Genomic DNA, 21928 nt, shown 5'->3' with positions numbered 1-21928 from the left:
CCTGGGAGTGGTCACTGCACAATGCCCCCGGAAGGGTTCTAACACCACCTAAGAGCCCTGATTTGAACCCCATTGAGAACCTACGGCTCATCTTGACACACAAGTCATAAAAAGGTGTCCATCTGGTAAAAATGACCTGGAGAAAGTGCTCCTGGAAGAATGATCAAAAAGTACCCTTGATATCGCCTGGAATTTAATACAAAGCATTCCTAAGCATTTATGTGCTGTTATAGATGCTAAAGGGATGCACACTAACTATTACAAGGTGAACATCAATGAAGAAAATGAACACACTGTCCAATTAATATGCATGTGCCAATACTTTTTTGGATGCTGAAGAGCGATGTTTATTTTCATAACACTGTATGTTACTTTACGGACAGGTGATATGGACATATTTGTAACCTACGTAATGTAAGGTGGCACATGTCTGGGTTCTGTTCTGAAATGTATGTTTCGTTTAACCTACAACCAATAAAATGTAACTGTGCCAATACTTTTTAGTGCAATTGTATATCCGCAGCTTTCTTGGATGTACTTAAGTGTACAATACATGCGTGTGCAGTAACTCCAAAGATTCCAAGGAAGAGGAAGATTAACCTAGCTGCAAGAAAGAGTCTATCTCATGAAGAACTGGTGCAGCAACACGAAGGTAATAATGAATCACTGCGTTATACCAGTGGCATTAGGAAGCCTGGAAGAAGACAAATCCTGGATGTTCTTCTGATGAGGATCTATTAGAAGAGCCAACAATTGTGGAATCGAATTCTGACAAAAACTTGAAATCCTTCAGTCAGAAATATATTGAAGAGATTTCTAGTACAACAAAATTTCAACATGAAATTAAACCACTTGTAAGCAGATTGGTGAATTTGTTGTAATACAGTATGGTGACACATACTATCCAGGAATACTAGAGGATTTCGATGAAGAGGGGGCTATGATACAATCTTGCAACAATAGGAGGTGTCCCACAGTTACAGATGTACTATTTTATAAATGGGAGGACATAGTTGGGGGTATAAGCAGCCCCCCCCCCCCTCCAAAAAAAAAAAAAAAAAAATAAAAATAAAAAATAAAAAAAAAATAACCAAGTGATGTATTATTTTTTTTTTTTTTTTTTCTGTCCCAGAGTTGGGTGAAAGTGTGTATATATAAATAAGCATGAATATTACCATATAATTACATTTTCACACATAAAGATCAAATTATCATTACATTTCATGTGAAAATTAGATTTAATTATGCAAAATGTTTTTCATATTTCTTAAAATTTTCCATGTAAAATAAAAAAAAATTGTATTCCTCATTATTTTTCATCTTTTCCTTTCAGTTATTTAGAAAATTTAACTTATGTTTGTTTCCTGTGGTGCTGCATACCACAGATATTATTCATGTTTGTATGTGAACCGGGGACTTAGAAACAACAAAGGGGCTTCGTCCCGTCCCCACCGCAGCTGCAGCGGTCCACAACCCCACAATGACTAGTGCAGTCCACTTCACCCCTCTGTCACCCCACACCGAACCCAGGGTTATTGTGTGGTTCAGCTCCCAGTGGACACCCCCTCCCTCCCCTCCTCCAGGGAGGGAATGTCTCACACTAGACGAATGTAACTGCTATGTTTGTGTGGTAGAGTATTGGTGGTGTACGCGTACATGGAGAATTTGTTTGCGCATCAATCGCTAACACAGTTTAGCTGAGATGGAATAAGGGGAGCCAGCCCACATTCGCCGAGGCAGATGAAAAACCGCCTAAAAACCATCCACAGTCTGGCCAGCTCACCGGACCTCGATACAAGTGCACCGGGCGGATTTGTGCCTGGGCCTTTATTTTTAGTGGTTCAAAGTTACCCTTCTGTATGAGATACTTTACAAGTTTTCAAAAAATCATACAAATTCAACAGTATATCTCTAGCGTCTTCTTGTAGTGTTAGAATTGATTAAGTCAATTTCCCAAAGCTATTTTTTTAAATTACTATGTCTTGTATGGCTCCATAACTGTAGAAAAAGTCATTCCATCCATATTAGCCGAAAAATTTTAAAAACAAAGATAACCTAACAGTCCAAGCACTTTTCAAAACTGATTAGTTTTACATGGGAGTGGAAATCGATTGCAGAATTGAAAAACTGGCAACTAAAAGTGGGTTTCCAGAATGGATTTTGAAGTGTTCACGTGACCACCCAGAAGTGGTAATGGAAAATGGCTTTACAAAATCCTATTTTGGGAGCCTCAAGTAAACAGGGTGATAGTCAATGCAATGAAATCAGATAACAGAATTTAGCTGTTAAATATTCAAGTATTAGGAATTACAAATATTACAATTGCAAAATTTTTTAATGATTCCCTTGCTTTTTTGCGGTCATATTTTATGAAATACGAGAGTGTGCTGTTCGTAGTGCTAAAGTATAGATCAGAACTACTGGTGGGTACTTTCACGTAACCAACGAATGGCGAGAAAACAAGCAAGGAAATTACACTGCCAAAATTGAAGCGATTGTCTAGTTTGATATTTTTGCTTTTCGTGTGATTATAGCGGGCCAGTTGTATGAAATGGACCGAATTAACTGAAATGCTTTTGCATGGTGACGACATTTAGCGGTGTATGTCACGGTTTGAAAGTGTCAACAAGTAAATGTATGAAATGCGTAACAGAAATGTCTCTTAAAAAAAGAGACAAATTTCCTGGTTTAATTTAGAAATGTAGCAAAAACCGGCACTTCTCAAAGTGCTCAATCAGGAAGAATTGATGGTTTGCAGGGATTAATATGAGAGTTACTTATTGGTGAATGAATGAAAGCTGAATTTACTGCCTGAGAACTTGACTTGGCAAAACAAACTGTCGTTAATTGTGACAATTTTGTTGTGAGGTTTGCTTGGATGTAACTCCAACAGAACGACAAACTTGGTGGTGAAGAGGATGTTGTCAAGATAGACTGTAGAGGTACATAATGCTATAAAGCACAGCAATACATCTCACTTTATTTTTACTAGACCGTCGAAAGAGGTGGTTGTGAAAAATGTGAATTTAATTAGCAGTAGAGTAAAGAGCACCTAATGTGTCTGAGTTTATTCGAATTTATGTGCAATATGAGGCAGGTAAATGCAGGCACAACATAGAAAGTGGACGTGTAATTTGGACTGGTTAGGAAAGGGTCACTTTCACTTTGCAGTAGTGCTTTGGGGTTGCTGTGGACTCCAAAGAAGAAAGGGACTTGACGACAATGGTCAAGCACTATAAAGGAAAGTGAATATTACTGCACACTATGATGTCCTATCTCAAGTTAAGTATGAACTTATGGTTTTGGTGAAGAATCATGTATGAACATGTTGCCCGGAAAGCTTTGTTAATTATAAATTGTTGCGAGTTGATAAGTTATCTGAATATAGAACAATTGTGGAAACAGTGTATTGTGATTTCATATTGAGTTATTTAAATGTAGAATTTCCCTTATAGCCCTCGCTCCCTGCAATCGGAAACCAAATGAATGGTTAAATACATAGCAAGACCATTAAAAAAAATTAAATAAATAAAATAAAATAAAAATTAAAAAATGGCGACTGGGAAATTTGGGAAAAAAAGGTAACTTATTACGTGGGGACATGGGCACCTCACAATATATCGAGCACTTAATATCAACCCTTAACAGGAAAGCTACCTCAAGAAGAATTCCAGTGAAAAGTACTAGTTTAGCAGAGGTGAGAAGAAATCGGGTGGTGCCTAAGTGTTCCAAACTTATTCTATTAAAGCTCACAAAGGACAATATTTTGCCAGGAACCATTATGAGGTCAGATTGTTTCTCCTGCTGCATGCAGGTTTCCAGCATCTCACAGTAAACCATGAAGGGCTCGGTCACAGGTGCCCATACAAATGCCAGAGAAAGCACATGGGCCAGTAATAATCGCTTTCTGCACGGCACTACACAGTAAAAAACTTCTTTTAAATTTTTTATTCTTGTCACTTTCAATATGTCTGGAGGAACCAGCATCCATGTGAGGCAGATTTATTTTTATGTCTATTGCAGGCTGCAGAAACCGTCTACTATCAGATTCAATAAAACATAATCCACTTTTTACATTTTTTCCCTTGGCAACTGTTGTTCATAATATTAGTAGTGCTTTCATTGCTTTTGCTTGTTGTTGCAGATATTTCACTATATCCAGCACTCTATTCTGTTTTCTTCTGAATACGTCATCATTCTTCAGAACATGCTCAGGCAGGTAGCTAGTAGTACAGCTTTAACTGCTGCAAGTGAAACAAACACAAATCACATTCATAATCTGATGTGTCAGAAATACTTTGCAGTTTTGTACCACACTGTACCCAGGCAGCTGACAGCATGTTGAATGCACACAAGGATTTTGTAGATTAGGCGACTCTCCAGCCAATCCAGTTAATGATGGCTGTTGGAGTCCCAGAACTATCAGTGTAGGACCGAAAGAAATCCCTCCCACTGGCGACAGTATTAAAATTCTAGAGGTTAACGGCCAAAGCATTCACAACAAAGTGCCCAGTTAGAAGCACTCCTGAAAAGCAGCAAAGCTCACGCAACACTAGGTACAGAAAGTTGGTTTAAACCTGAAATTGACAGCAGGGAGATTCTTGGGGAAAATTTCAGTGTATACTGAAAGGATAGGCTAATGGGAAATGGAGGCGTTGTATTTGTCACAGTATACAAAATACTCAAACCCACCGAGGTAGAAATTGAAGCTGCATGCAAAACTGTTTGGGCAAGATTCAGTATCAGGAGTGGGCATAAAACGCTAACTACATCCTTCTCTTGCCCTCCAGACTCATCTGGTATGACTAGAAGCGTTAGAGACAACCTCAGCTTGCTTATACATAAGCACCCCAGTCACTCTGTAATCACTTGTGCAGATGTGAATCATCCAAGAATCAATTGGGAAAACTACAGTTTTGTTAGTGGTGGTCATGATGCAACATCCTGTGAAATATTACAAAATGCCTTCCCTGATAACTGTCTGGAATAGATAGTTCAGAACCCCACTCATGATGAAAATGTGTTTGATCTGATGGCAGGAAATAGACATGGTTGTGGCAACAATGATTACCAATGCACAACTATAAGAAGCAGAAAGATATGTACATTCAGTAAACTAGACGAAAAACCAGTAGTGTCAACTCTCAAAGAGGAACTTGAAACTTTCAGCGCAAGGTAGGAGCATGTAGAAGAACTATTACTCAAGTTTATATGAATAGCTGCTCATGCACTGGATGCAGTTCATAATTGGAGGGAACCTCCATAGTAAGTAGTCACTGAAAAGAAACTTTGAAAGAAACAGAGACTACAGCACAAGAAGGGTAGAACAAAGCATAGGACTATAAATAGAGAGATGCTGAATAAAACATGTTTGGCTGTCAAGAGAGCAAAGCACGAAGCCTTCAGTTGCTATCATAGAAGAACATTGTCAAATGATCATTCACAAAACCCAAAAAAGTCTGGTCATACATAAAGGCTGTTAGTGGCACAAAGGTTAGCACCCAGTCCATAGTGAATGACACAGGAACTGAAATTGAAGGTAGCAAAATGAAAGCTGAAATGTTTAATTCCGTTTCCAAATGTTCTTTTACAAAGGAAACCCTGGGAGAATTGCCTAAATTTAATCCACATACCATTGAAAAGATGACTGACATCAGTATTAGTGTCAGTGGTGTTGAAGAATAATTTTGTTAAAACTGAACAAAGCAACAGGGCCCTGGAGGAATCCCTATCAGATTCTATATTGAATTTGTACCTGAGTTACTCTCTCTTTCAACTATTATCTCTCACAGATATTGTGAACAAAAAACTATACACGGTAACAGGAAGGAAACACAGGTGATACCTGTCTACAAGAAGGGTAGCAGAAATGATCCACAAAACTACCATCCGATATCCTTCACGTCAATTTGTAGCAGAGTCTTAGAAAATATTCTGAGCTCTAACATAATGAGGTATCTTGAACAGAATCTTCTCAATGCCAATCGGCGTGGATTCTAAAAAGATTGATCATGTGAAAATCAGCTTTTACTTTTCTCACAACATATATGAAAGCTTTGGATCACAATAATTAGGTAGATATTTCTAGCTTTCCTAAAAGCATTTCACTCAGTACCACACCTAAACTTATTGTCGAAAGTACGATCATATGGAGTATCTAGTAAAATTTGTGACTTGATTCAAGACTTTTTTGTAGGGCGAACACAGCAAATTATCTTGGGTGGAGAGTCGTCGTCAGATGTAGAAGTAACTTCGGGTGTGCCCCAGGGAATTGTGTTGGGACCCTAGTTGTTCATGTTGTATATTAAGGATCTTGAGGACAATATTAATAGTAACTTCAGACTTTTTACATATGATGCAGTTATATATACAATAAATTACTGTCTGAATGAAGCTACATAAATATTCAGTCAGATCTTGATAACAATGAGTTACAGCTGGAATCTGCCAACTCATATGAATATCTGGCCTGTAACACTTTTTAGAGGGTATGAAATGGACTGATCACATGAGATCTGTTGTGGGTAGAAAAAATGGAAATGATTGTATGGCATTGTTGGCCGGGAGGCCCCATGCGGGGGAGTGCGGCCACCGTATTGAAAATCCTTTTTAGTTGACGGCACTTTGGCGACTTGTGGGTCATTGATGGTGAAAATGATGATGAAGGACACAGAACACCCAGTCCCCTGCTGGGAATCGAACTCGGGGCTTTTGCATGATAGGCGGATAGTTGTGGGTAGAGCAGGTGGCATACTTAGGTAGAATACTGGGTAAGTACAGTCAGTCAGTCTACAAAGAAGACTGCTGACAAATCACACATGCGATCCACTTCAGATTATTGCTGAAGTGTGTGGGACTCATACCAAATAGGACTAACTAGGGATATTAAATGCATACAGATAAGGGCAGCATAAATGGTCACAGGTCTGTTTGGCCCTTGGGGGAGAGTTACCATGACGCTGAAGAAAACTGTCAGACTCTTGAAGATAGATGTAAACTATGCAGAGGAACTCTGCAAAGTATCAAGAACCAGCTTTAAGTGATGACTGTGGGGATATACTACAACCCCCTGCAAATTACTCACGCAAGAATCGTAAGGACAAAATTGGCATAATTCAGCACAGGCACTCTAACAGCCATTCTTCCTGTGCTCCATACATGAATGGAATGAGAAGAAACTCTAATAAATGGTGCAATAGCATGTACACTCTGCCACACACTTTGTAGTGGTTTGCAGAGTACGGATGCAAATGTGTCAGGATATTTGAGCATATGGTTAGGCAGGCACCATTTAGGACAGCTTTAATTGCTGAGAGTGAAGCAAGTACCCACCACATTCATAATCTAGACTGTCAAAAATTAATTTCTTGTTTCTATGAATAAGTCACAATTTTCGAGCATGTGGTTAGGCAGGTACCTAATATCACAGGTTTAATTGCTGCAAATGAAATAAGCACCAATCACTTTCGAAATCTGATTTGTCAGAAATACTTTGCTGATTAGTACCACTACCTCACAATTGTTGAGGATGTTGTTATGCATTCCATGAATATGTCATGATTTTGGAGTATGTGGTTATGCAGGAACTTGAAAATACGGGGGAGTAGTACACAGCGAAACATAGTACCCAGTGAAATGTATCATTTCAGCTACTACTGGTAATAGCTGTTCTTCGTGTTGATATCAATGAGATTTTTTGACAGTAATGGTGGAAAATTTGGTAAGCTGCATTCTTCATGATATGTTATTGCCTTCTGGATGATCAGAAATTAAAGTCAACATCTATTTCAAAATTTAAATATTTTCCATAATACATACAGGTAAGATGAATTTGCTATTTTGTGCTCAAATGTACACTTTTAGCTATTTGCTGACTGGTTTTATACATGTTAGGTATGTAAGTTATGAAACATGACTATTTTTTCTTATGGTATCTTTAGTACACAGTGAAACACTTTCAGATAGTGAAAAAGAGTGTAGAGATGTGGATGGTGAGAAATTCAAGCCGATGACAATTTATCAAGTTGCAGAATAGCACCAGCAAATCAAGTATCTTACTGAAGGATTTTTACGGTTCCTCGAAAGCTCCTACCTGAAATACGATAGGACACTTACATCTACATCTACATCTACATCCATACTCCGCAAGCCACCTGACGGTGTGTGGCGGAGGCTTAAAAGGGAGAAGCATCGTATTTGAAGTCAACATCTGCAAAAGCGGCTACTGAAGAATAACCTTTAAGGAAATGGGTAAAGTTAGTAGAAATGAAAAAGGAAGTGTGAAGAGCACCAATAAGCAGGTAACTACGCAACACAATAGTAAAGGGCTTCAAATGAAAATGACGAACAAAGCGATAAAGATGAGATGTCATCCAATCAACCAGAGGGGAGTTCATCACTAGAACTTTTTAATTTGAACTGAGTTGTTGAGATGTATTATATTTTGGTTAAATTTCCTCTTTTTTTTTTTTTTTTAAAGCGTAAATGTAGAAGGCAGTAGATGGTAGTGATAAACTCTCATATCTTTGAAAAAGTAAAAAAAATAACCGGTTTTGTATTCACAGAAGCAGAAGACATAGCTTGCGTATCAAAGAAGGGTATTTTGATATTCCTGCCTGCGATGTTGCCTATGGCTTTAGGAGACTATCAAATTATATACTCTGTCCAATTAATTTTGGGAGGCTTGATACTCACCGAGCAAAACTTATCTTAATGTTTACAATTGTTGTTAACATATATATTAATGTTTTATGCTCAATAAAAGCTATTATTACTAATAATGTAAAATTACCTTCCCATTTAATTTTGCTTTATTCCAAAATGATGGCTAAGAATTGTTCTCTTAAATAAAAATGAAAATTTTGTTCTATAAAGCTAAGTTTACACTGTGGGATTTGTCACGGAGATTTGTACTCGGCACAAGTTGCAGAGAAAAGTATCTCAGCGCATGTATACCATGACTTAGTTCAGGGAACTCCCGCCACAAGCAGCCACGTAGAGTGTTCTCACTGGGTGACATGTAGTGATGGTGGTGGTGGATAGTGTTTCACGTCCCGTCGACAACTAGGTCATTAGAGACGGAGCGCAAGCTCTGGTTAGGGAAGGATTGGGAAGGAAATCGGCCGTGCCCTTTCAAAGGAACCATCCTGGCATTTGCCTGAAACGATTTAGGGAAATCACGGAAAACCTAAATCAGGGTGGCCGGAGACGGGATTGAACCGTCGTCCTCCCGAATGCGAGTCCAATGTGCTAACCACTGCGCCACCTCGCTCGGTGACAAGTAGTGAGTCAGTTTCACGAAACATGGTTTCTGACACAGAACTTTTATTTCTATGCGCTAGCACTGTGAATCTAATTGTAAAACGAGAGAATAAAAATCAGAGAAAGGAACATAGATGGTGGGTGCATAATTTTCTCAGTTATCGGTGTAGTCACGGAGCTTAAAGTTCAAGACATACAGGGTTTCAAAAATTTTGTTCGTATGTCTATGATGGACATTGAAGTATTACTAGATATGACTCTAATTTTGCCATCTCAAAATCCACAAACTGTGTGATACAACATTCTACTCAATACAACACTGAACAATAACTAAGAGATATACAACAATGAAACTTCTAGCAGTTTCATTGTTGTATATCTCTTAGTTACACATTAAACACAGGCACTTGCAGGGATGCCCACTGCATTTCACTCCAACACACCACTGGCACAAAGCTAAGAATGTTCCTGAACTTTTTGAACAGATCTTGTACAACAGTTTTAAGAAGTAAACTGCTGGAAAAAAATTAGTACACCTGGAAAGTCGACAACGATTTTTATTCAATGACAGCATATGTCACCCAGGGGATGGTAGATGTACTGATAGAGGTTTCGTCGTCGTCGTCCGCCAACAGATAGTGTAATGGCATAGCTACCAGAGCACCATCTGTGTCTACACTTTCTTAGGGAATGCTCACAGCCAGAATGCTCAGTGTGATGCTAACATATGAAACAAGCATGCAACCATGCCACAGTCTCGCATTCATGCTTCCTACAACGAATTGAGTGAGTCTGAAAGGGGTCAAATTTTAGCCTTCTGAGCAGCAGTGTGGTCCTTTTTGTAGAATTGCCACACACAAAGAGATTTTCATTGTGCAGTGGAGTGCGCGCTAATATGAAACTTCCTGGCAGATTAAAACTGAGTGCCGGACTGAGACTCGAACTTGGGACCTTTGCCTTTTGCAGGCAATTGCTCTACCAACTGAACTATCCAAGTACAACACACGACCCGACCTCACAGCTTAAATTCTGCCAGTACCTTGCCTCCTACCTTCGAAACTTCACAGAAGCTCTTCCGCAAACCTTGCGGAACTAGCAACTCCTGGAAGAAAGGATATTGCAGAGACGTGGCTTAGCCACAGCCTGGGGGAGGTTTCCAGATTGAGGTTTTCACTCTGCAGCAGAGTGTGTGCTGATATGAAACTTCTTGGTAGATTAAAACTGTGTGCCTGACCAAGATTCGAACTCGGGACCTTTGCTTTTCATGGGCACAACTGAGCTACCCAAGCACAACTCCCCCAGGCAGTGGCTAAGCTATGTCAGGGAAGAAACAGCCTCGTGTACAAAACATAATTGTTCTGGAAAACTTTAACTGTTGTGGGATGTGGATTTCTTGGCGAAAGTGTGAGAACAGATCAGTGTTGGGTGCACCATCATGTATTTCCAGGCCATTACATTTACCTGTAACATCTGCACGCAGCATCTGTGACCTAACTAAGAAGCAAAAGAATGCAATATATAAATTTTCTGGCTGGGAAAACACAGTATTACGGCTGAAAAGATGGAAATAGGTAATTAACTTAAAAGAACATGGGAAGTTTGACTATTTCATCATGAGTAAGTCATTTCTTCCTTTACCAAGCTACTGGTTTCTGAACAGTAGACTAAATGCACTATTTGAATAGTCTCCACCACTAATGTGTCTTACAACCAAATCTGTTTTTAAAAGTTCCAACAATACAGGGGAAAAAAAAAAGTTGGACATTTAAAGGTGAGAGTGTAGCAGTTGTAGTGATGAAAGAACAACTATCAGCAATGCTATAGAATGGTTCTACATGGGATGATGTCATACTAGCTTCTCAAGAGGCACTTAGGACTACATGCCTGAAATCAAATCCCAATAGTTGTTTCTTTTTCATGAAGGCCAAATTATACAATATGTACATAGTATTTAGATGCAACAAGCTTTGAAAAACTCAAGCAAACTCACTACAGAACCAAACCGGTCTCACGTAACTGCTTCACCAAGAATTCAGAGATTCTGCAGAGAGAGAGAGAGAGAGAGAGAGAGAGAGAGAGAGAGAGAGAGAGAGAGAGAGAGAGAGAAAGGGGGAGGGGGACAGCTATATAAAATACAGAGCTAAATTTCATTAATTTATTAACAATTAGGGAACAACTTTAAATAAGTGGTATCTCTTTTGCATTTAATAAATACAGCAGAAATGTATATGTTGTCTATTCAAACTCTAAACCAACAACAATAGCAAAAGATATCAATAAACTTTAATATTCTTTACAAAATTATGCAAGAAAATTTAACTGAGGAACTTGCTCACTTACTAAACAGAGATATCTCATACAAACTGTTCACACTATTAAGACTCTTGGTTCAGCGGCTGACTGGAGTGGCTGCATTGTTTGAAGTCAAATGGCCTCAGTAGGTATCAAAAGCTTTTTCATTTAAGTGAACAATCCAGTCAGCACGAGTAAGCAGTGTGTCAAAGTGATCATAAATGAAAGCAGGCATAATATATGTAACAGGAATGGAAGTTCCTGAATGGGTAACACACAAAACAAAGGAAAAGTAACCACTCACTTATAGCGCATAGAAAATGTAATAGAAAACAGTATTTACTCTAGCTTTCAAGATCTAGCTTCTTCTCTGGTAAAATAACACACACAAACACAATCAAACACAAAAAAACACACACACCATGGACACAGTGGGAGTCGCACCATGACTACAATGTGTGTGTGTGTGTGTGTGTGTGTGTGTGTGTGTGTGTGTGTGTGTGTGTGTACTTTTAGTACAGAAAGAGCAAGAGCTCAAAAGCTAATGTAAATAATGTTTTCTGTTACATGTTTCTATTCGCCATGCATCAATCAGCTAAAGGTCAGTGGTTGCCTTTCTTTATTTTACATATTATGTGTAACAGAGTTTGAAACAGTTTAAATGTATTGACATATTCTTTGCACACAGTATTGAAAGCTACAGTTGGTAGCAAGCGCACACAAGTGAATATCAATCTAAATTGAAGTATGATCTTACTATTTCTATATGTACAGCTACACCAGTTAGCCGCTGTGCTAAGAGCCTTTTTAGAGCGTGTGATTAATAACTGATGGCATATCACTGCAACTGTATAACAATGTTTATACATTTCAAACTATTATAAACATAAAATCTTTGTACAATACTCTTTATGTCTCTCTTAAAAAATCACACTTCTCTTATTTCTAGTAGCAATTATTTAAAGTCATACAACATTTGTTGTTTTACACTCTATGTATACTCTGTGTTCTTGTATGCCTCACTTCATAGGTCAGCTGTGTTCATAACATTTTCTTCTAATTTAAAATACATGGATCTTATTACAGCTTCATTCAAAAATGTCATACCAATTGTTTATGAAGCACTACCCACCAAAACATTTTACTGAAAGTACAATTTGTCGAAATTTGTCACAAATATAAAATTTAATTACTGTAATGTTTCTTTAATCAGTTAAGAGTTCCAATACATTAATCCACACTTAAAATTAAACTCACTAAAAAATTCTCTCTTAAATCTAGTACTGACTTTATTAATTACTAAAAAGAAAGAAGTAAGTGCAAAACTTAAATCACACTATTCACAAAGAGTCTTCATCTCAGCCTCCTTAGACAAACATTTTTCTTTTTCCTCAGGCTATATTACTATAAATCCAAACTACTAAGAACATCAAATGCAAGTATTTCCTAAACTGTATAAAGCAACTGAAAACTACAGACAGAAATAAAATCAGAAATCTGCACTAACTGATTAAGACTGCTGAGCTTCTATGAGAAAAAATAAAATTTTCTTTTCCAGAAGAAAAAAGACGATCGAAAAGTTCTACAAGTACTGCACTTGTGAAGTAAAAGACAAAACCAATAAATACTGTTTCTGCTAGAGAAATGGATACTAAGAACATGAACAAAATCTAAACTGCAAACAATGCAAGCTACGATTCAAATTACAATTGCTGTACAACATACAACAAATGCACCAAAAAAAGATTATGGAAGTCAGTAGTGAAGTCAGTTTTTCTTATTCAGTTTTTGTGCTGAGGGCAGCTGAAGATAGCTGGATGGACAGAAATAGAAATAAATAGATCAATTATAGTAACATAAATAAGGTTTTGAAACTAAGTTTCAGTTGTGCCAGAAAAGGAAACTTTACCATAACGCTGAGAGCAAATCGAGACATGTTTAGCATGTGTGATGCGACACGACACTACAGTGCGACTCGCACATTCCTCATGTGTTGCACTGGTCCTGTGCATATTGAGATGTGTACACAATCTTTGCATGCACAGGTTGATGAAGCTCTGCGCCAACGAAATTTAAGAGCCCTCACTCTGTAATCTATCTCAAAGTATTTTACGAAAACTATTCAGTAAAAATATTTGATTTTTGTTTTATCTGTAGTGATATATGTCAGCTTCATGGTGAAGTGCCCATCATCTCACTACATATTACGATGCACCCATTTAGGTAAGACACTGCACAAAAATTCTGAAAAGTTTGCAAGGAAAAATAGTGGTCATTATGATCCTGCATTTGGTGCACGTTACACTATACGATGTTGCAAGTGAAATTTAGCTAACAAACTGAATTTTTCTTTAGACTTGGGATGAGGCCACTATCGGCCTACAATCTTGAGAAAAAGGATTGGACATAGCGAGTTCACTCCAGATTGCAAAGCTATGAGAATATAATATTCATAACACTCCTCATATTGAAATGAAATTTGGTTGAATTGTAGCACCAAAGGAGGAGAGCATTTTGTGAAATTGTTAACACCTACTTTATCTATGGTGATATATAAGAAGTTATAGTTTTTATTTTATTTATTTTTTCACTTCTGCGACTATAATTTTTTAAGTGTCATCACTAACTAGTGAAGCGGAGAATTTCCTAGCACGAAATTTCTCTTATGTTACTGCAAACTGACACAATGAAGGTTTCTGTAAGCTATTGATTTCTCTCATCACTAATTGCCGTTTCAGAATTTTGTCTAAATAGCTACTGCAAAGTGAGTTTGTGCAAATTATACTGTGTTTTGCCAAGAGGAGTACAATGAAACCTGTCACCAAGAGAAATGTAGCTGTTAATCATAAATGGCGATGCTTCTTAGAATGAAGAAAGCTTATTAATTCACACAAAAATAAATTGTCAATTCTGTTGCAATTTTGGTTGAATCCTCATAACCCATTTTATTTTTAACAATGAAATGACTGGAATGGAAATTTGCCAAAGGGTTTTATTCCTGTTTCTCATCTGGCCAGTATTAAAATGACGATGAGCATACCATTAAGGCAGAGTGACACGCCCATGTCAGACAATGGTTACTTGCCTACAGCTGGCCACAATGACAATGTGTGATTCGTGAATAGGATAGTTATTGAGAAAAGAAAACAACACAATGGTCAGTGTACTGTCAGCAGCTGAGAACAATGCGTGTGACAGGAATATGGAAACTAGCCAGGTGGGCCTTGTGTGGGGAAGAGTTCACGTTGTTAAAAAAAAAAAACGCTGTCATGAAAGTAGGACTGTCTTGTCACCACCACATTTCAGTAAATTAAATATATATCATATCATCAGACTCTTCCAGGTCAACCATACTTTCGAAATAAAGCCAATTGCATTCGTCATTCGTGTAGCCTTTTGTGTAACTAGTTAATCGATGATGATACCGTGTACACAACCACTGAAATGCTTTTTCTCTAAACTATGCGCCAGTTAAAAATGTCATTCAGGGGGAATGTCTAGATTACAGCGAAAATGTGATGTCTGCATGCATGCAGTATGAAGTCCCTTATCACATTCATATCCAAGTAATCAAAGTGAAACTCATATACTTCAGATATTGGACACTTTTTACCAGGAGTGGATAGCAGATACATCTACGGGAATTTCTACTTTTCAAATTTTTGTAATGGATTGTACAGATATGTTAGCACAGGCAGCACATACACACCCTAGTCTCACAGTATAACATTTAGAATTTCTGGTCTTGCTTTTTGGTCACATGATTTTATATTATTACTTCCTACTTCATTACCCTCGTGATGAATTGTCTGTCCCTTCTTGCAATTTGAAAACATTGTGGAAACAGAAGATATAATCCCAGTGGCTAATGGTTCACCAGTCAATGAACTGTGAATGGTTCATGACAAAAGAAACAATAATGAAATGAAACAGCAAAACTATATAGGTATAAATAACTGAAAAATATAATGGACTAATGAAAAAAATGAAACATCACTCAATGACAATAATGTTCAGTGATAAGGCAATATTTTTCAGACGCCCAACACTACCACTGGCCATGTGTGGATAGCCTGACGGAGGACATGCCAGGACAACTTTTCCACCCCCACCTCACCCCTCCCATAATGCTCGCATGGTGTGAGGAGTTGTGCCTCAAACATGCCGCCACACGACCTGGCGCAGGCATATGTCACGTCGCCATGCGCCACATCCCAATTTGGACAGTTGCACTTGGACCTGCTGAGTTACAAAAATGGAAGCTGTGCCACACATGCTATGTGAGTCTCAATTTGTGCCTGGTGTTTGTGTGTTACTGGTTTGAATTGTGGCAGCTGAGACAAGAAATTCGAATGAAAAAGTCATTAAAGAACCAAGGATCGCTCAGCAAGCAAGGGAGAGATGCATGTTCAGACCAGACAGGAAAACAAATGGTCAGAAATCAGACTGGAAATGAAGGCAATCATGACTGTAATGAAAACTGAATGTGAATGGGCAGTTCATGTAGCCATACACATGAATGATAGATGGACCACTGAAGTTCTTTGCTGCAATCCAACAGCTAAGAGAGGACTGCGATGACAACTGAACAAAAGATGGGTAAGATGCCATTTTAAAATGTGAAGAAGCACCAGAAATGCTTTTAACTGAAGACTGCATTGCTTGAAAAAGCCTAGCAGGAGCCTCCATCCAGAAGTGTATGTTAAATTGATGATGATGAAGTGTTATTTAACAGCATAGCAAGTAAGAGGGAAGGTACGCTATAGTTGTCATCACTTATTATCATTTCTGATAATATTCTCCTTCCACTCTTTGATTTGTCAATGAAGAAGCTAATCCTGATATTAACACACCACCCCCTCCTCTCTCTCATGAATATTATGATTTTCTGTAATTAATTCATTTATTAAGTCTGTTGTTGCTCAATTTCTATCTGTAATGTTTAGGGCAAATTTAAGTAGTGTAGCTTAAAGCCACCTGCAGCTCTACAGTCTCACAATTTGAACAAAAACTTAAAAATAACAATCAGAAAATGAGGCATATTGCTTGCATTTGAATTGTTTTCAGTGCAGAGTAATTTACTTTGTGTGCTACATTAGTTACTGTTACTGCCATCACCAATGTTTGGGTACTTTCAGAGAATGGATAAAACTATGAAGCCTAGAAAGATGCACCAGTTGAAGAAGAGAATTAGAGACCATTGGGAAGGTCAAGGGACAAGTGCTTAAATGGGGTGGAAGAAAGTATGCATATGCGCTGGTCTGAGCCAGAGCAATAGCACAGAGGTGGTGGGAAGACCACTGCAGATAAAGAAGCCTACGCAGACACTGATGGGAAACTGAAGAAGAAGAAGAAGAAGAAGAAGAAGAAGACGATGATGATGATGATGATGATGAATATGGAGAACCCAAATGGTTTGCTCACACATGATTTGTGAAAACCATTTGCACAGTGAGATGAGTAGCCACAGGGTGGGATAGTCATGCATTATTAGGGGTTGCTGCCAAACAGATCGTAGTGGACCACTTATTTCAGCAGTGACTGGTTACGGGACTGGTTCTGTAGGAGTCTACAGCCAGGCAAATCCTGTCATGGTGTATAGTGTTAGGTATCTCAGTATGTGCAGTCCCACTGATTTATATAACCAGCAGCTATAACTGGATTGGGATTGCATACATGTTTTATAAAACTGAAACAGGTATTCTTTGAATTGTGATTAAAGCACTGAAGAATATTTAGTTCCTTGCAGACCTTAAAGATCCCTGAGGTGTGCTACACAGGAGAAATTTCAATGAAATTTTAGTACTAAGAAAGCTGTTCCTTATTTGTAATGCCACTGGTTTCTACTTACGCCATTAAAACTGAATACCTAAACACTATTTACGCCGTTAAAACTGAATATCTAGACTAATGTTTTTCTGTTGATAAACCAACCCAAAACCATAGCATAGTGCCCACTTCTCCAGACTCAGGATATTGACTAGTAGCTCATGTGTTGCTGTTTAGAGACTGGAAAAAAAAGCAAAATATATGTGAAAACAACTGATATATTCTGAACAATGTAGTGGTCTCCTAAATATGTCTATTACGCTACTGATGACAACAGCAAAGGCAAGACACTCTCCCTAGGAACACTGTTCTAAATGCTTGGAACAGACAGTGAACTCGAAACCACACTGATAACGTTATATGAAGATATCACAGATGAAATACCTTCAAGTAGTATTATTGGCTATTTCAGTATTGGAAGATACTTCTAAGTAGTGCTGTTTTGTCTGTGCAAGCCTGCTGTGCAGTAATCTCCTGCAGAATGAGATTATTAACAGTGGAATTTATATCACCTGGATCTGCTCTAGAAGCAAGAAGGTGTTTGGATTCAAATCCCACACGAGACAGCAATTCACCATCCAGCCGAAGGTATAAGTCTAGTAAGGGAACACTACGATAGTTAGTAACACATACCTTTAAGAATCAGAGAAGACTCCAATCTCCCACATGTGATTAAAGAGGGGAAAAGGGGATTCCTTTAGCTGAAGCATGGCACCATTGTGTAAAGGACCTCTATGTGAACAATGACTGTAAAATAACTTATTCTGAATCCATATTCCACATGGAGAAATTGCAGTTACTAAGTTTGTTGTCATCTGAATAAAGTAGCAAGTACTCCTCTCACCAACAGCTACGTGCTGGCAGATTAAGTGTTATTTAAGAGCATAGCAAGTATGAGTGAAGGTACGCTATAGTTGTCATCACTTATTATCATTTCTGATAATATTCTCCTTCCACTCTTTGATTTGTCAATGAATAAGCTTATACTGATATTAACAGCCCCCCCCCCCCCCCTCCTCCTCTCTCTTATGACATATGCCCCAAACATTGCCAGCTATGCGCTGACAGATGTCTGGATCACAAGTGACAAGAGACAGTCAGTCCAATGACATGTCCAAGCACCATTCCTATGATAAAGCACTTGATCCTGAAGATAGGTCAGATTCTCTGGTTGCCACGGTGTCACATACAGGCTTCTGCCGGGATCTCAATCTTTTTTCATTGGCTCAAACTACTGGATGACAAACTACGGAAGCCACTTTTGGGTAGCAAAGTGTGCAAGATGTCCATAACAGAGCTATTCTATACACATTTTCATACAGAAAATTCATATTTTTATAGAGTTGGTATGGAAGAAGGAAATATAATCATAACTACAGATGAAGAAAATATCCACCTCACATCAATAAGGTACCAGAGCACTTGCAGAAGGGTTTTACAGCAATCAATCACAACAAAACGTGGTCGTTTCCAGATTATGTTGCCTTGAGGACAGTGGCTCTGAGGGAAAGATATCAGAAAGACAAGCCGGAAATATATATGGCAGAATATTTAATGTTTCAAAAATCAAGCTATACTGCTATGGATTTTGGTTGTAACATAAACTACATCATGGAAAGTAGTGAGACACACATTCCTAGAAGAGGCATGCAGTTTACAATGAGTTGAATGATAATATTATGAACACAACAGATTGCTACTCACTATATAGTAAAGATGGTGAGTCACAGATAGGGACAACAAACAGACTGCCAAAGAAAGGACACTTTCTGCCAACTCTTACTTTTTTGACACACTTTCAGTTGTGCCTATCCGCAACTTAGCATCTCCGGTTTATTGTGAGTAGAAAACTATCCTTTTCATAATAATATCATTATTTCATCCTGGATTTTCCATTGTTACAATGAGTTTACTTTGTTCACATGGAATAACTACAAAAACACCCAACATACATAACATGATTGGTAACAGGTAACAAAGAGAAGTGTAAAAATATCCTTTTCATAATAATATCATTATTTCATCCTGGATTTTCCATTGTTACAATGAGTTTACTTTGTTAACATGGAATAACTACAAAAACACCCAACATACATAACATGATTGGTAACAGGTAACAAAGAGAAGTGTAAAAAATTACTAAACTTGCAAACGTAAAAACATTAGTGCACTTACAAGTTTCATGACTGGGATATGAAGAACAGGTAAGGGGAGGGTTGTAAGAAGCATTTTAGGTACATTCATTCTACTGCACTTATGACACTGATTATTGTGTGACCCATTTGTCGTAGATGTACCCAAACACTGTCACTTACAGCAATAATTTAATGTTTATTCCTGTGTTATTTGATGCAAGGTTCCTCCCTGCCATCTAATTAGTTCAAATACCAGCAGATTTGTACCATCATCAAGTGGCTCAAATATAAAACTCTAGCATAGAAACAATATAAAATTTAATATTCAGTTGTGTGTAAGTACATTACACATTGTCTTCAACTGGCTGGCTAACTTCAAAATTCAGTAATAATTGTGCAATTAATTAGTTTGCATTGTGATTCAGACCCCAGATATATTCAAATTTTCTTTGAATATTCACACCTGCTGGCAACTGGGGCTGAACTATGTTGCACAATGGTTAAGGCACTGAACTCACATTAGATATTTCCGTCCTCGTACTTTACCAGCTGAGCTAATGCTCTGTCTTTAATTACCTCAATTTCACTGAAACTTTTTCCTTTTGTTGCTTCAAACACAGCAAATTAAGCAATCAGTGCTGTCACAACTTTTCATTTCTTTCTTAACTGTTCACTGTACATTCCAGCCAGTCTTCTGCCATTTATCATTTGTCACTCAATGTTTTAGTTCTCATTCACATGCACATTTTCTTGTCTCCCATAAAGACAGGAAATGAGTACAGGTCATGAAACTTAACCAATAACAGTAGTTTGCACATTTAGTCATGTTTGCAGCAATTTTTTAATATGGCTACTTAACCTAAAAATAAATAAACATACATATATGAATCTAGTATTTTGCTACGAGACTCCTGTTCTATTATAATATGAAAAATATCACACCTAAATAAATACTGTAAAACTGAAACATATCACAATTTTTTTGGCCATGTAACCTTAGAAGATAATGTACAAAGAATGAAATCACAGCTTCAAATATGAACATAACAGCTATTATAAAAGTAACAACAATCTTTGGTACATTAACATTAGATTATGTCATTGTATCATCAGGTAGCAGCTGTACTTGTTGATGGCCTGCTTAGATGCTCTGCCAACCGCTTCTCTGTAAATTAAATGGCCATCACAGAAAATTTGCGTGGTATAAAGTTACCTTAAAATTAATTACAAACACTAACTATGCTGTTTTGTATGTAATGACAATGTAAATTAAAAACTGTATGAAGGGTGTTTGATATGTCCTTGCAAAGTCCGAGAGATGGCAAAACCGGCACGTATCGAGGTCATGTTTAGTTAGTAGCATCTTTGTAAAGAACACACACCAAGTTTCAGCCATATTGGTCTATTTCTTTGTGTTTGGCATTCATGTGAATCAAGGAAGTCAAGTGATTGCCAAAAATGGACGAAAAAGAATTCTTTATGGTGATTAAACATTACTTTATGAAAGGCAAAACGCCTCAGGAGACTAAAGAGAAGCTTGATAAACAGTATGGTGACTCTGCACCTTTGATTAGAACAGTTTATAAGTGGTTTCAAAATTTTCGGAGTGGTCATATGGGCACAAGTGATGCTGAACATTCTGGACGCCCTGTGGAGGTTATGATTCAAGAAATCATTGATAAAATCCATGATATGGTGATGGATGACAGAAGAGTTAAGGTGCTGTGGGCATCTCAAATGAATGAGTACATAATATTTTGCATAAACATTTGGACATGAGAAAGCTATCCACAAGATGGGTTCTGCGATTGCTCACTCGTGACCAAAAACGGAATCGTTTAAAGTTTGCAGCTGTTCAGGTAGAATTCGCAGGACTTCAAGTGTCGTTTCATCACTGTGGATGAAACATGGATACATTACTATACTCCTGAGACCAAACAACAATTTAAACAATGGGTTACCAAGGGAGAATCTGCACCAAAAAAGGTGAAGATCATTCCTTCGGCCAGAAAGGTTATGGCGACTGTCTTTTGGGATTCACAAGGGATAATCCTCATTGACTATCTGGGAAAGCGTAAAACTATTACAGTTGAATATTATTCATTGTTACTGGACTGTTTGAAAACTGAGCTGCAAGAAAAATGCTGGCGACTGGACCGCAAAAAAGTCCTTTTCCACCACGAGAACGCATCGGCATACACCTCAGGAGTTGTGGTCGCACAATTAATGGAAACAGGATTCCAACTTGTTTCACATTGCCCCTATTCTCCAGACCTGGCCCCCTTGGACTACTATTTGTTCCCCAATTTGAAGAAATGGTTGGCGGGACAAAGAGTTTATTCAAATGAGGTGGTTGATTGCAGCAACTAATAGCTATTTTGCAGACTTGGACAATTCCTATTATTTGGAAG

The 21928-nt window shown here is 37.9% G+C and overlaps 1 protein-coding gene across 1 annotated transcript in view; it reads right to left on the bottom strand.

Moving 5' to 3' along the window:
* Positions 1–11402: 11402 nt before the first annotated feature.
* Positions 11403–21928, bottom strand: part of LOC126284128 (osteopetrosis-associated transmembrane protein 1) — a 91001-nt gene continuing 80475 nt past the window's right edge. Inside the window, exon 6 of the mRNA XM_049982836.1 lies at positions 11403–20682. Within this exon, the coding sequence (XP_049838793.1) occupies positions 20627–20682 (56 nt within the window). The 3' untranslated portion in view covers positions 11403–20626. The remainder of the gene's footprint in view (positions 20683–21928) is intronic.

This window comes from Schistocerca gregaria, chromosome 8 (assembly GCF_023897955.1).
Source record: "Schistocerca gregaria isolate iqSchGreg1 chromosome 8, iqSchGreg1.2, whole genome shotgun sequence".
NCBI lineage: Eukaryota > Metazoa > Arthropoda > Insecta > Orthoptera > Acrididae > Schistocerca > Schistocerca gregaria.
This window is presented reverse-complemented; position numbering and strand designations above follow the sequence as displayed.